A 16,620-nucleotide genomic window follows, 5' to 3' on the forward strand; every position below is an offset into this window, starting at 1 on the left:
ATTGTTGGTTAAATTACCTTGGAATAGTTCATGTGAAGCTGATTGCCAATATATAATATACAGTTCATATACAATGTAACTTTGAGTGCAGAATCCATACAAAGCAAATGGTTCCAGTTATGCACACCTTCACTAAATGTATTCTGTACAAGATGTTAAGAAAAGGGGTAAAGAAACAAATATAAAATATTTTCCCAAAAAATACTTGGTTGGATTAATCAATTTGTAGCAACCTGTGGATGTTTGTGCCTTTCTTTGTTGACTTTGTTCTTTCCTTCTGAGATTTCACAAGCTGTTACAAAGATTTTATGGAGGTAATGCTTGGTATGTCCACAGGTCAAGATATTATTAAGATTCTCTGAGTAAATAGATCCTTCGTAACCAAGGGCTTTATTTTGGAGTTAGTTATTGAGTCAAAAATAGAGCTTACCTTCCAAGATACTGACCAGAAGGGGTGAAATAATACTGAATAATATTGTAGCTCTCCTTTCTGTGCTATTTAATCAATGTCATTGTGCTGAACCTTGCTCGAGCAGAACATCTTGCAGCATATGGTATTACTTAGGTATTGTTCTGCCCCTTCAGCTCAACAAACATTTGCACTGTAATTTGGTGGAAGTCTGAGTTGCTAGTGATTTAGCTCAGTGGGCTATACAGCTGGTTTGTGATGCAGAATAAGGCCAGCAATGCGGGTTCAATTCCCGTACCAGCTTACCCGAACAGGCGCCGAAATGTGGCGACTAGGGGCTTTTCACAGTAACATCAGACTTGTGACAATAAAAGCTTATTATTAATATTATAGTGGTGTAACAAGGAGAACAGGTCAACATGGACCTCATTGCATAGTTGCACCAACAGTGTATTCCTTCAACCAAAGAAATTTAAGGCTTGAGAATTGTTAGAATCCTGGACGAGAACCCAACTATTTGCAAATTGTAAAATTGTGAGGAAATATTACTACACCACAGGAGTGATAACACTGACCCACAGGTATCTTTTATGTTAAAATAAACTTTAATTTAAACACAGAAGTAAGCACATTAACAACCTAGAAATAGCTTTATACTTTACAGTTAACAGTTACAACAGTTCTTAAGTGAAAGAAGAAATGTTAACTTTCTTCCTAAATCTGCCATTATAGTCCAATTACGCAAACCAATTTAGTTCAAATACCACTCATGAATAAAGTTAACCAGATTTTTTACTTGCTTTTTTCTGTGCAGGATCTTTGGAGAGAGAACCTTTCAGGAAGAAAACTGGAACACCTCTTTTTGGAGTAGAATCCGAGGAAGAACTAACTTTTCAGGTGGACCTGTCTCTCCCCTTAGTTACATCATTGTATCCAAACAATAAGGCATTGTTCTGTCTCTTCCCACAAGGTATCCCATGATTTGTTTAGAAGGACCAAACACAATCTCCCTCAAATATTATTTACATCCTAATTGTCCTTTAAATGTAAACAACATTTCATTAACTAGCGAGCTGTAAACAAATAAATGCATCTCAAATCTATTTGCAGAACAGTTCACCGGCAAAATCAATGATGACCTCACTTTTATGACCCCTTAATCACAGCTCTAGCAGTCATACTGTCAGTATGCATCTTAACCCTGGTTTATATTAGCAAAGAATATAAAATGTGACAATTTAATTAAACTAATCACAGAATGAAATCAAAGAACATTAGAGAGTGAAAGTAAACTGAAATGGGTGAATTAAAGTCAACTCAGGTACAGAAAGGGAAATTAAAAGAGGGAACAAAAGATTGTTTTGAGAAAAAAGAGAAAAGTGGAAGGTAAGGAAAAATCAAAATGTAATTTGATTATACAACTTTTTTTAATCTGGCAAGAATTTATCACCTGAAGGGATTAAACTTCATTATTTAAATTGCTCCCTTTTCAAGCTGGAAGGATTGAACAGCACGCATTACTAATTATGTCTTTCAAAGGTGCTTATGCTCTTAATTACAAGGCCTAATTTTCTGCAGCACATTTATGGGAAATTAATGATTAAATCCAGCAGGTTCTTAGAAAAAACAGGAAGGCTAAGGGTGTGATACTGTTCTTGCAAAGCAGATTGTGGAATGCTGCAAATCGACCAGTAAATACATAATTCACGGCGTTTTGCTTAATCCTCAGAATTTGCTGGTTAATTTATGGATTAATCATGTTGTTAACGCACTGTTAAATTTCCAGAAGGAGTTGCCCCACCAACCACCCACCCCCTCCCCCCCATCATTCTTTCTTTTGTCAATTTATAGAACTCACTATATCATCAAGGATTCACCATATTTTATTGATGGCACATAATGCTATTGCAATGACCTTGTTATGGTTGATAATAAACATGTCTCTTCCTTGTAAATTAAAAAGCTGACTTTGATTTTGTCAGCCTACAGAAGCTTTTGCAGTCTTCTTCATTCTATGCGAATGGACAATCCTTAATTTAACTTCCTGAAAAGGACATTTTGACTGCTGTATCACCATTCACATCACCTCCATTTATCACTACTGCACTGTGCTTCTTCTGACAGCATCCTTCTACTATCAATTTCTGTTGCATGATTTGGACATGATTTCCTGAGACGCTATGATGCCACTGGAAACAGGCCAGCAGTATTTTAGTAATAATCCACTTTTGGTACACATCAAATTGACTACTAATTATATCTTATTCATCCTTTTTGTGCAGTATGTATATCAGTAGTGTAATATCAGCAATGCAATATCAATACCCAAGAATGAACTAACTTTGCCTTCAAGCATGCTCCTATCCACTTTCTCTCTGGTACCATGCCTTAAGGTGGCATTGACAACCATGGAACTCCACGATTTAGGAAATACAGACCATTAAGAAATGGGGTGTGATCAAGCTGCGTTGTGCATTGCGTCCGGTAGATGCTAAGCGACCCCTCTTCTGGGATCTATCCAGCTCCCATGCCTCACAAGATCTAACGCGATCTCGTGAAACATCGCAATGTGAATCCTGCCCATTGTGGACCACTTTTTTGGCAAATCCACATATTAGAATGAGACAGCTAGGGCAGGATTCTCTCAGCCGGGGGCCGGGCTGCAGAATCCCAGCGACCGGCGCGAATCGCACCACGCCGCCCCAACGCCGGGGTGCAATTCTCCGCTCGCCATTGGCGCCAGCGTGGTTGGCGCGGCGACGCGGCCCCCCCCCCACCGATTCTCCCCCCTCCCCGAGCGGCTGTCGTAAATAACCTGAGTCCCGCCTGCGCCATTCACACCTGCTCTAAGCCGGCGGGACCTTGGCGTGGAAGGATGGGGGGGCGACCTGCGGGTGGGAGGGGGGTCCAACCCCAGGGGGGGGGGGGTCCTCCAATGTGGCCTGGCCTGCAATCGGGGCCAATGCGCGGACCCCGCGGCGCCCAGTTGACGCCAGGATCAGTAGCTGGAGCGGCGTGGATCGCTCCAGTCTCCTGCTGGCCCCCTCTAGTGGCCAGAATTGCTGCTCCTGAGGCCATATTGACGCCGTCGAGAAACGCGACGGCGTTTCCGACGGCGTCAACACTTAGCCTCAGGATCACAGGATCCGACCCAAATCTGGCAGTGCCAAGCTGGCACCCTGGCAGTGTCAGCTGGGTGCCAGCTTGGCACTGCTAGCTGACAGAGGCACTGCCAAGGTCCCAGGCTGGCACTGCCAAGGTGTCAAGCTGGCATTTTCCCCATGCTGCGGATCAGGCCCGGGGGTACCCTGCACGGGTTTGGGGGTGCCTGAGGACTCCCTTACAGGTGTGTAGGGCTTTGGGAGAGTTCGGGAGTCCCATCGGGGGTCGAGAGATTAAGCTGACATTTTAAAATGGCGTCCTGACCCTCTTCTGCACTGAGTTTCAGCAAGCGGAGCTGCTCAGTACAGAAAATGGGACCGAGTGGGGCCACGTTGGGCATTCCCCACTGAGGCCCTGTATTTACCCGAATGGGCATTCAATAGCATGGCGTTTATCGGTGCTCTGAGTGCTGAGAAACACCCAGCTCAACGCGCTCGCTGCGGGACTCTGTTGAAACTAGCTGACACAGCATGTATTCTCTCTCCCCCAAAAAACATTCTAAGGAGTTGGAGACCAAGACAAGTTAGAGATAAAGATCACAAAGCTTATGTCCCCCAAATTGAGGGCTCTAGACTCTACAAATGTTAATAAACCGATAGCAGAAAGCCTGCTGGCACTCTCCCAACATGAGTGACTCAAACCAGGGTGATGAACGGTGGGGTGGGAGGGGGGAGGTCACCCTGACATCATAGGTACATTATTCAGAAGGATTTCAATATATGATTGACACTACGTAAGTTACTAGTCCCTAGAAAAATATTAATGAGTCCTCATCAGATGGCTGCCTTTATCACACAGTGAGTGCCTTCTTCAGATGGGCCAGGAAAGAGTGAGAAAACGGGGAAAAAGAGTTCCCAAACACTTCGGCTAGACAGCAGAATTCTGCTATCTCAAGCTACTAAGATCAACACATTCTATGCCAACTGTCTGTTTGTCCTTGGGGACCAGGGAGTCGCTCTCAACTGTCATGAGCTGTATGCTTTACATATTATTTCCAACTAAATTCAATAAACTACTTTAAAATTACTCGGCTATCTAGCTTAGGTATCTGTGACTCCCAAACCCAAAATCCTTCAATGTATGGGTCCATGGTTATGCTTGGCAAGGTACTGCAGTGGTTTGCTGTTGTCTTCTGCAGCTTCTGGCTGACCAAGGCAGCTCTCCCACTCTTACTGCCAGCCAAAGGCATATTGGAAGGATTTGCTGGTTGACAATCAACGTTTGGCCACATTATGAATGCACTTCGCGGAAGCTCTTATTATATTTTAAAATTAACTCTTCTTTATTTGTAAGCTCCAATTTTCCCTTTCAACCTATTTTTAATTCAGTTTGCTATCCTTCCCCAAATTCAATACCTCTTTGTTGTCTTTAAAGTATTCCTGTACACTATCTTGTCATTACTTTCCAAAAACCCATGAATACTACATGCACTGCATTTCTCCCTTTAACATGTTACCGCCTCAAAGATTTCTATGAGGTCCGTTAAGGATGATCATCTCTTGAAATCCGAGATAGTCACTTTTAACTATTCTCTGTTCATCTATTAATTCATATTTATTTAATGGACATGACATTTTCCTGGCATAGATGTTGATCCCCGGTTTAGCTTAGTTGCATGGGAAGCTGGTTTGAGATGCAGAGCAAGGCCAACAGTGTAGGTTCAATTCCTGCACCAGCTGAGGTTATTCACGAAAGCCCACCTTCTCAACCTTGCCCCTCACCTGAGGTGTGGTGATCCTCAGGTTGAATCACCTCGTCAACTGCTCTCCTCAAAGGGGAAAGCAGTCAATGGTCATCTGGGACTATGGTGACTCTACTTTATCTCTTTAGTAACAATTGAATCAAATCCATTGCAGAAACTGTCACGGGCAGAACGGAAAATGTGACGGACAAGCAAGGGGTCTGTTGACTTCTGGCTGAAATTTCCAGTCCTGCAGTTGGGGGGTCTGTAAAATCCCACCTTTTATTACTTTTCTATATTTCTACAAATTGACAATTCTCTCCTCCTCTCATTTTTAACTGTGCTCTGTTCACACACTTGTGAAATACCTTACTGTTACTTTTGATATTTTTTCCTTGTATTCCTTCCAAACTTTTTCTTATCATTTATCACTCCTAAATATTTTATATACTGATGTGCTCATTTTCCACTCTTGTCTAGTTTGCAGTCAGGTTTCTGTTCAGTTTTAATGGTGAGATTATGCGACATAATTGAAAAAAGAATTAAGTATTTGGAAAGCAAGCATATAGGAAAAGGAGCAGAAAAATGAGAACATGGCAGATAATTCTAGATAAAAAACTACTGCCAGTACAAGTATGATGAACTGAAAAGGGTCTTTTTTGCTGCCATTTCTCTAATTCACCAGCACGGAGGTTAAAAAAGGTGTCTTACCTGTCTTTAAAGAATCTCCTGAAGCCAAATGCAACGAGTTTAAGAATAGATTCAAAGACAAAGACGATGGTGAACACGTAGTTACAATACTTCAGAGCTTCCTCAAGCGACTGGGGAAGGCAAGGTAAGGAAAATGCATTGTTAGAATACTCAAGTCAGATTACTGGGTTTAATGAATGATGATATATTATTAACTTTAATCGATAAAGAAGAAACACTTCCAGCTGCCGAACATTTCCCACAAGTGACAATGATTCACCAGTCACAAATGTATAAACATGTTCTTTCCATGATTGGAAATAAAAAGGTATTGTAGTAGAACAAAACAACCATCTTATATATGAGCCAAGTTGTGTTTTATTGTGTTAACAACGACTTATCCTGTAGTTGACCTTTCTTCTGAGAAATGCAAGTTCAAATCTGGCAGAGCCTAACAGATGGAAAATATTCTTTGTCTCCTATTCAAAATGAATTTGAACGGTCTCAATCGAGTTCCAGAGCCCAAGGTGGGCTGGATTTTGGCATGATCTCTAGAACCCAAACAAAAGAAATAGCTGTGGTGAGTCACTGGTCATGATCTTCTCACAAGAGGCCAATTAAGAAGCTACTTCCTTTGTCCAATTATGGAACCCTCCAAGGGATGGCCTGCAGCTGCAGCTGCAGATGTAGTCCCCTGGTACCATGGGGGCATTTAAAGGCAGCAACGTCCAGGTTCCGGCCTCAGGGAGAGAAATGTTATGGCACAGAAAGAGACCATTCAGTCCATCATGTCTGCCCCAGCCAAAAAAGAAAAATGAAAACTGCAACTCTTCTCACCCCAGGTGCAGATCCTTTTAAATGAGTCGAGGGTTTTGGCCTCCACCAACAAATCAGGCAGCATATTCCAGACACCTGCCACCCTCTGGGTGAAGAGGTTTATCCTCATGACCCTTATAATCCTTCTATCAATCACCTTAAATCTGTGCCCCTGGTAATCAACCTCTTTGCTAGGGAAAACAGGTCTTTTCTATCTTCTCTACCTTGGCCCCTCATCACCGTATACAGCTTAATTATACCCCCCCCCCCCAGCTTTTTCTGTTCCAGGGCATCATGAAGATCCCGGCAACATCACTAAAGACAGGCAAGAATGCACGGAGACAGGATCATATTTGAGACTCTCGGGTTTTTTCCCATTCCGGCATGCAAATCAGTCTCCGAGTGTGCCAGTGTGTCAGCAAATCAAAAATGTTACAATGGAAGAATGTAGCTGTTTTTTGAGAATGAAGGAGTGGCATATTAATGGAACAAAACAGCAGAAGCTTATTCTCCACCTAATTGTACTCTCCCTGCCCTATACATTTTCCCCTAAAATGTATAGCATCCAATGACCTTGAACTAATATTTCCCAACCTTGACAGGAATAAAAATGGTAAAGAAAACAATTTCTAAAACTGCACATTTCAAAAACTCGTAAGCTGAAGAGTTATGTGGTGTCAACAAATTATTGTATTATAATTATTCACAAACTCTCAAGTTTAAATTTATAGTTTATGGGCCATCCAAAGCATTTTCGATCTATATGAAGGTTATATGGCTGCCTTTTTGCACACACTTACAATTGGTTGGTGGTAGTGTTCCATGGACATAGTGATAACATTTATACCAATAATGAATGTGATAAATAGGTCCAGGTAGTGGTTGGTACACAACTTATGGATGTGAAGTCGAAGAGGGGAGTAATCAGCATAATAAGGTCTGCGTTGGGCTTCTGGTGGAGACAGGAGCAAAAAAAAGAAACTTGATCACTTTGAGCTTTCATAGGGAAAATAATAGACAGCAATGTAGCAATGTTCACATATTTGTTTTTTACATTCACTTATTGAATATACTAAAATCACTTAACTTCCGAGCTAATCCTGGCATAAGTCAGCACCAATGATCTGAGCTAAGTATGGGTTATCAATGGTGGTGGTGTAGACATACGCTGCATTTTTTCATTGTGTTATAGACTTGGAATCCCATAATTAAATCGCAGATTCCACTGAAATTTACACTTTCAGACTATGACCTCTCGATTTCATCAATGTGAAAACTGGAGAGAAGCATGGGCCAGAGGGTGTGAGAATAAAGCGAAAAGGCCAGCATCACATCAATTCCGTTTATCTAAACCACCAGTGGAATAGCCTTGAAGTTTTATGTGAAGGAGCACAACTAGTCAAGCAACTTTTATAACCAATGTCTGAATGGAAGGTATGAAACTAAAAGATAAACTTTGTTTTTAGAAAGATGGAAATTAATAAGTCAGTGGTAAAAATCCACACATGCAATTTTGTGGGCTTCTGTTAAAGACATTTCCTAAACGATGCAATAATTAAAATAGTGAGTTGGGTCCGGCTGGAGGGGAATTTGTGCAAGGAGATGAGTTTGAGGGTCCTGGTAACGACTCCATTGCCGTTCTCCCCAGGAAAGTATCGGAGTAGCCCGGTGGTGGAGTATTCAATTAGGATTTGGTATCAGCTGAGGAGGCACTTTAAACTAGGTCACATGTCGGTATTCAATCAGTGGGAATAGTAGGTTTGTGCCCGTGGGGGGGATGTCTAGACAGTGGCAGGAGGAAAGGATAGTATGGATTAGGGACCTGTTTGTGGAGGGTACGTTTGCGGGTTTGGAGGAGTTGTGGGAGAGGTTTGAGTTACCAAGTTGGAGTAAGGTTAAGTGTCAGCATGTGCGGGATTTTACACGGAAGGAACTGCCCTCATTTCCTCAGGTGCCGGAATACACGCTGCTGGAGAGGTAGTTGCTTCCAGATGTGTCGGGGGACGGAAGGGGATATGTATGGGTGGTTCGGGACGAAAAGAGCGGCCCTAGTGAAAGGGATTAAGCGGAAGTGGGAGAAGGATTTGGGGATGGAGATGGGGTAGGGAGTGTGGAGTGAATGGTCAACTCCTCTTGTGCAAGGATGAGCCTCATAGTGGTGCATAGGACCCATATAACTTGGGCCCGGGTGAGTGGGTGTGACAGTATGTATTGGGGGTCATGTGGGACTGGAAGCCCTAATGTCATTGGCTGACAGATCCCGGGTCCTGGTTGGCCGTTGACCTCATACTCCGCCCTGAAGGCGAAGTATAAGAAGCCGGTGCCTTCCCCCGCATGCCAGTTTACTATCGGGCTGCTGGGGAACAGACACGCTTAATAAAGCCTCATCGACTTCACTCTATTTGTCTCATGGAGTCTTTGTGCGCCACAATTTATTAAGCGTGCCTAAAAAGGACTATGAAGCTCAGGATCATTCCAGAATGCCTGAGGATCAGCCCCCACGCAGTGAATGCGGCAGCAGCCTTCAAACACTGGCAGACTTGCTTTGAGGCCTACATCACATCGACCACAGGCCGAGTCTCAGATGAACAAAAACTGCAGGTCCTGCACTCGAGGGTGAGCACGGAGATTTTCACCCTCATTGAAGACACCCGCGATTTCCAGACGGCCTTCACAGCACTGAGAAGTCTCTACGTTCGCCCAGTTAACCAAATCTACGCTCGCTACCAGCTCGCGACGAGACGGCAAGCTCCCGGAGAATCGATGGACGAGTTCTACGCCGCGCTGCTGATTTTGGGACGAGCCTGCAGCTGCCCGTCGGTGAACGCAAACGAACACACGGACATGTTAATGCGCGATGCTTTTGTTGCAGGTATACAATCCTCCCAAATCCGCCAAAGACTTCTAGAAAAAGAGTCACTAGGAATCTCAGAGGCACGGGCCCTGGCAGGCTCGCTGGATGTAGCCGCGCGTAATACCCGCGCCTACGGCCCCGACCGCGCGGCAGGCCATTGGGCCCCGTACGTACCCGCCGCGGCAAACCCCCTACTCCCCCCCCCCAGCACGCCATGTGCGACCCCCAGGCGCCGCCATTTTGGGTCCCGACCACCGCGGCCCCGGGAGAACTGGGAGCCCTGCACGCCGCCTACGCCCCCCAACCCCCCTCCCCGCAGCCCATGTACGACCCGCCGCCGGCGCTCCCGATTTGGGTGCCGGCCAACACTCTCCACGGAGAGGAAGGGGTTTTTCGCGTCCCGAACGCCACCCTCACCCCCGTCCCGCGCCCCACGCCTGACCCGCCGACCTGGGCCCTCGCCCCCGTCCCGCGCCCCACGCCTGACCCGCCGGAGCCGCCGACCTGGGCCCTCGCCCCCGTCCCGCGCCCCACGCCTGACCCGCCGACCTGGGCCCTCGCCCCCGTCCCGCGCCCCACGCCTGACCCGCCAGCGCCGCCGACCTGGGCCCTCACCCCCGTCCCGTGCCCCACGCCTGACCCGCCGGCAATACAGCTTACCTGGACCCCGATCTCCGTCCCCGGCGAGGGACCTCCTCACGGTCCCAGCGCTCGCAGTACTGACCCGCCGGCCTTGGCCCCGAACACCGCGGTCCCCAGCGAGGGAGCTCCGCGCGGTCCTAGCGCCCGCGGCCCTGGCGCTCGCAGCCAAGGAACTCCGCGCGGTCCTAGCGCCCGCGGCCCGGGCGCTCGCAATGCAGGAACTCCGCGCGGTCCTAGCGCCCCCCAGACCCCCCAGCACTCAATGTGCGACGCGCAGACGCCGCCATTTTGGGTCCCGACCACCACGAGGGGAGGAGGGGCCCCGCCATCTTGGACCGCCCCCGACCTGTACGACGCATGGGGGCAGCCATTTTGTCCACCCCCGACGCCATCTTGTGACCCCTCAGCTACGGGCGAGGTATGGGGGTGGCCATTTTATCCATCCCCGACGCCATCTGGGACGGCAACAACGGACCCCACCCCACTACTACAACCACGGCTCGCTTCGGTTACACTCGATCAGGCTCGGCCCCGGACTCTCCAGACGACGACGACAACGGTCCTAATTAACGGCCACGAGACGCCATGCCTAGTCGACTCCGGGAGCACGGAAAGTTTTATACATCCCGACACGGTAAGACGCTGTTCCTTAACTACCTACCCCAGCGCACAAAAGATTTGCCTAGCTGCAGGATCCCACTCCGTACAGATCCAGGGATTCTGCATAGTTACCCTAACGGTACAGGGGAGGGAATTCAAAAACTACAAACTTAACGTCCTTCCCCAACTCTGTGCCCCCACCTTGCTGGGCTTAGATTTTCAATGTAACCTACAGAGCCTTACGTTTAAATTCGGCGGCCCCATACCCCCACTCACTATCTGCGGCCTCGCCACCCTCAAGGTGCAACCCCCGTCCTTGTTTGCGAACCTCACCCCGGATTGCAAACCCGTCGCCACTAGGAGCAGACGGTACAGCGCCCAGGACCGGACCTTCATTCGCTCCGAAGTCCAGCGGCTACTAAAGGAGGGCATAATCCAGGCCAGCAATAGTCCCTGGAGAGCGCAGGTGGTAGTAGTGAAGACAGGGGAGAAACAAAGGATGGTCATTGACTATAGCCAGACCATCAACAGGTACACACAACTAGACGCGTACCCTCTCCCCCGCATATCCGACATGGTCAATCGGATTGCCCAGTATAAAGTCTTCTCCACCGTGGACCTCAAGTCCGCCTACCATCAGCTCCCCATCCGCCCAAGTGACCGCAAGTACACAGCCTTCGAGGCAGACGGGCGATTATACCACTTCCTAAGGGTCCCTTTTGGCGTCACAAACGGCAAGAGGTATGGGAAGGGGCCGGCAAACCATTCCCACATGTTTTGGGGGTGTACAAAATTGGAAAACTTTTGGGGGGCAGTGTTCGAGAGTCTGTCGAGGATTGTGAGGGTGAAGCTGATGCCGGAACCTATGGTGGTGCTTTTTAGGGTGTCGGAGGTGCCGGATGTGCAGGAGGGGAAGGGGCCAATGTCGTGGCCTTCACCTCTCTGATTGCCCAGCGACCAATTCTCTTAAATATTGGTGGTTGGCAGCGCCACCAGGGGTCGCGGCATGGTTGGGGGACCTCAGTTTGGAGAAAACTAAGTTTGCCCTCAGGGAACCGGAGGAAGGGTTTGTAGTATGGTGGAGGCTGTTTCTGTCCATGTTTGAGGACTTGTTTGTCGCGGGGGTGGGTGTGTTGTGAATTAAAACGGGGAAGATTGAACTAACTTTATCTACTTTGTCTTGTTGGTCCTATGTGGATGTTTTTTGAGGGTGTTTGGAACAAAATATATCTGAAAAAAATTAAAATAGTGAGTTACACAGTAATGAATTGTTCTTAATGGGTCATACTATTAACTTTGTCACAGAGTTTTGCTTTGAAGAGAAATAAAGTTACGGTAAATGTTTTAGAATGCTTTAAAGCCAAACTAATAATTACATGAATGGATCTCGTTCATGATATGGATCTAATTTGTTCTATTGCCACAATCGATGTGAGAAATATCCCATGCAGTTATTACATGCTTGTTTTGCATTAACACATGCAATTTGCCATGCAATGCTGCATTGCCGAATGCTAGGTTAGGTCACAGCTGAGAGAACAGGGGAGGAAGGAAGTCAATTATATTAAGCAGGAGAGGTTTTTTTAGGTCCTCCAAAACAAATGATGTACGTGGAAGGAACATTCCACTCAAGGTTGTTAGTAACTGTTGTTATTTATCATGAGAAGCTACCACTTTCAACCACTATACAAGTATATGCAAGAGATATTCATGGCCTAATCTATCCAAGGTAATTTGGAGAGTATTTCATGCTTCACTCTATTGAGTTGCATACATGACTTGGATTTGCTGTTGCCCTTATTGCTGCAATTCCTCTCACAATGAGAATTGCCGGGTTGACTTTCTGCCGTCTGTTTGGCCGGCAATAAAAATGTATTTTCATTGCCATAATGGTTACTTTTATTCAAGTACGTTTATTAATATCACTTATTATCTTGGACATTGGTGTAGATCGAGCACATTGTATAGGTTTTATTGCTTTAACAACACTATTAAAATAGTATTAAATCTACGATCTGCTGCAATAATACAAATGGTTTAGAATCTGAACAATGCATGATAACCTTCCTTGCAGGGCACAAAAACATTCCCATTAATGATATTGCTGGTGAGAAAAACAGAAAAAATTCAGAATGTATAAATAGTTGCACAATTGGACAAGAAGCGTCCAAACTGCCACCTCAAAGAGATTATAAAATGACAGCACAATGTCAGTTTCGGTGACATGATTGAGTAACATTTCGGAAAGAGAAGTGACGATCAACCTACTCCAGTGGGTGACTGACTTCAGAATGGTAGATTTATTTAGTTTCCTCCAAAGACAAGGGCGTGCTCCGAGCATCCTGAGTTGGGAAAGTCCAATCCTCCCTTAATGAAAAATTATAATTCTGCAGCGCCTGAGTTAAAATGTGTCATGAATATATTTATAAGGAATTATGATTCACTGTCTAAAATTACAGAAAAAGTTATGGAATAGAATTTCATTTTTACATGGAGGCTATGGAATTATATTAAAATTTAGAATAAGTTTTTCAAGCATTTTCATAGAATTTGCAGTGCAGAAGGAGCCATTCGGTCCATCGAGTCTGCACCAGTTCTTGTAAAGAGGACCACACATAAGCCCACACCTTCACCCTTTCCCCGTAACCAAGTAACCCCACCTAACCTAAGGGCAATTTGGCACGTCCAATCCACCTAACCTGCACATGTTTGGGCTGTGGGAGGAAACCGGAGCACCCGAGGAAACCCACGCAGACACGGGGAGAACGTGCAGACTCTGCACAGACAGTGACCCAAGCTGGGAATCGAACCTGAGACCCTGGAGTTGAGAAGCAACTGTGCTAACAATTGTGCTACCGTGCTGCCCTCTGTAGTTATCTTTTGAGGAGAAAAAAATAGATCTACCTTGGTAGGACAACTAGGTTGTTTCAAATAGTGTAAAAGTAAGCCATGGAAATGTCCACAGCATTGACCATCCTACCCTCCTGGTTAAAGGAAATTAGAAGTGGGGAGAAGCAACTTAGTTTGTGATTAAAATAACTGAATGCTGAAATAAAACACAACATACATTTTACAACTTTTCAATGAAACTGCCTAGCAGCAGAAGATCAAATGGACCATATTCCTTCTAGCCACAATACCTATATGGTAGTATTTTATCAACAGGTTGTGACAAAGGACACCACTAAAAAATACAGCACAAACCATACATCTTTCTGAGTCGGCCACATTCAACCAAAACTTTGGGACTTCTCAGGATTACTACTTATGCCATCCGTGAAATGGAAAAAACAATCCCTTACAATCAAAATTTCCTATTTTTCTCTACCATCTAATAAGGTATGTGTGTTGTAATAACATGAGATTTCTACAATTGGCAATCAGGAATGTATAGTTATGAAATGTGTATATGAAGTCCATTTAATAACTAGTTAAATATGTTTCAATATTGTTGGGGAAGTATAATTAGATAACTAACATGTTACTGGGTAACAAAAGAGATGTTTTATTTTTGACTAGCAGATATTGTTGTATATCTTCCACCCCAACAAACATCATAAGGGATTTTATCTGAAGGAATTAGGATTTTTTTCAAGTTAAAGAAAATTGAAATAAATTATATCTTTAAAAAACTGCAATGCAATCAGTACTTTCAGGTCAACATGCAAATTGAGCTCAGCATGCACTGGCATGCTGTGGGGATCACATTTTCTTCCCAGTTTGGATACAGGCAAGGCTCAGAAAGATTAAACGTACTACCGACCAGCCAAGCACAGTTCCTTACTCCTGCGCTTTTTCTCCAGCCGCCGCAGACGTTTCTCCTCCCGCCGGCGGGCCTCCTCGGCCTCCTGGTGCTGCCGGCACTTATGGAAGTTCTCCACCACAACCCCCACAAACATGTTTAGCACGAAGAAGCTCACAATCAGGAGAAAGGAGATGAAATACAGAAGCATCCAAGGGTTGTGGTTCCTTTGTGGCTGCAGAGGGGGAAAGGAAAGAGTGGATTGAGAACAAACATTGTTGAGAATTGGTTTCTGCCATCAGGTTCTTCATAAAGAAAAATAGAGCATTTTTGATTTCATGTTATAATTAGTTCCATGAGTTTGCGCAGGGATGATTCACACCAGATTGATATTTACCAAGATTACATTGAATTTACAGCAGAGAAACAGGCCGTTTGACCCAACCTCCTGTGCCAGTGTTTATGCTCCAAATGAGCCTCCTCCCATCCTAACTCAATCTAACCATACTGATGAAAATTCAGTTGCCTGAATCGTCAACACTGTTTCTTTTTACACATGATGTGGAGATGCTGGCATTGGACTGGGCTGGGCATAGTAAGAAGTCTTCAAACACCAGGTTAAAATCCAACAGGTTTGTTTCGAATCACTAGCTTTCGGAGCGCAGCTCCTTCACCTGATGAAGGAGCTGTGCTCCAAAAGCTAGTGATTCAAAACAAACCTGTTGGACTTTAACCTGGTGTTGGAATACTTCTTTTTACACAGGCATTGCCTGACCTGCGGTGTTTCCAGCATTTTCTGTTTGTATTCTTTCATGTACTTACTTAGCTTTTCCTTAAATGCAGATATACTAGTCTCCTCAACTATCCCTTGTGGTAGAAAGTTCCACATTCTAACAACTCCTTTGGTAAAGATGTTTCTTCTGAATTTTTTATTGGATTTATTAGTAACTTTCTTACATTTGTTACACTTGGATTTGGGCTTCCACAAGTGGAAATATTGCAAATAACCCTGCCATGAAATTTAATACGAGTACTATTACAAAAAGCACCGTTAGTTCTGGTTACATATATCTATAGCAACTGATTATATATGAAATATAAAAACAAACTGTAGATTGAGTTAAAATTTTTGCAAGAGGATTACATACATAGATTGTTTTAGTATTACCTGCTTATCTATTCCTATAGCATCGAGACCATCATACATTATATTTACCCAACCATCTTTGGAGGATAAAACGAAGAGTGACATCAATGCCTAGAAAGCAATAGAGAGAGATCTATCAGTTTTCCTAAAATATTTGGTTCCTTTCAAAATGAATTGTTAGGATACTGGAACAGACCCCAATGTATGTCAGGAAACTGGATGAGAAACCCCAACAATTTTGCAATTTGTAAACTGTGGGGAAAGGATACTTCACCCCCAGGAATAATTCCACTGACTAATTGGGAACTTTTATATTATAACAAACTTTCTTCTTTACATAGGGCCAACTGCATTACCATCACAGAAAATAGCTTCCAATTAACTGTGAAACAATTCTGAATAATAGAAGGAAACACTTCAACTTGTAACTTGGAGTCTCCAACTCCAATCAATCAAACATTCAGGCAAACAGGTCAAAAACCACTTGCAAGTAAAGTTAGCCAACACAGAGATACTCGCTGTCCTCTGTGTAGAGAGTTGCTTTCAGTAAAGGAGAGAGGCCCTTTCAGACACAAGCTGCAGGTCCTTCTGGCTGTGACAGACTAAAAGCTAAACTGCCTGCTACAGACCTGGCTCCTCACATTAATTATATAACCTCTATTCCACTAACTGTCTTATGACCTGCTTACCTAAATCTAAACATAATGGGCGGATTTCTCCGATCGTTGGGACTCTCTTTTCCCACCGGCAGCACATCCTCACCTGCACGTTTCCCGGCGGCTTGGGATGGCATCAATGGGAAATCCCATTGACAAACGGCGGGAGTAGAGATTCCCATCACCATCGAACAGCATGCCGCCAAGAAACATGTGGCGGG

At 44.8% G+C, this 16,620-nt stretch overlaps 1 protein-coding gene across 5 annotated transcripts in view; it reads right to left on the bottom strand.

The window, feature by feature from the left end:
• The window catches only part of cacna1ha (calcium channel, voltage-dependent, T type, alpha 1H subunit a), a 455,001-nt gene that overhangs the window by 85,055 nt on the left and 353,326 nt on the right, over positions 1-16,620 (bottom strand). For all 5 annotated transcript variants that reach the window (XM_072481633.1, XM_072481630.1, XM_072481632.1 and 2 more), the window contains exons 22-25: positions 15,765-15,854; positions 14,639-14,831; positions 7,559-7,710; positions 5,964-6,073 (exon numbers count right to left, since the gene is read on the bottom strand). In XM_072481633.1, coding sequence (XP_072337734.1) covers positions 5,964-6,073; positions 7,559-7,710; positions 14,639-14,831; positions 15,765-15,854 — 545 coding nt within the window. The remainder of the gene's footprint in view (positions 1-5,963; positions 6,074-7,558; positions 7,711-14,638; positions 14,832-15,764; positions 15,855-16,620) is intronic.

The sequence above is a fragment of the Scyliorhinus torazame genome, chromosome 17 (assembly GCF_047496885.1).
Source record: "Scyliorhinus torazame isolate Kashiwa2021f chromosome 17, sScyTor2.1, whole genome shotgun sequence".
Taxonomy (NCBI): Eukaryota; Metazoa; Chordata; class Chondrichthyes; order Carcharhiniformes; family Scyliorhinidae; genus Scyliorhinus; species Scyliorhinus torazame.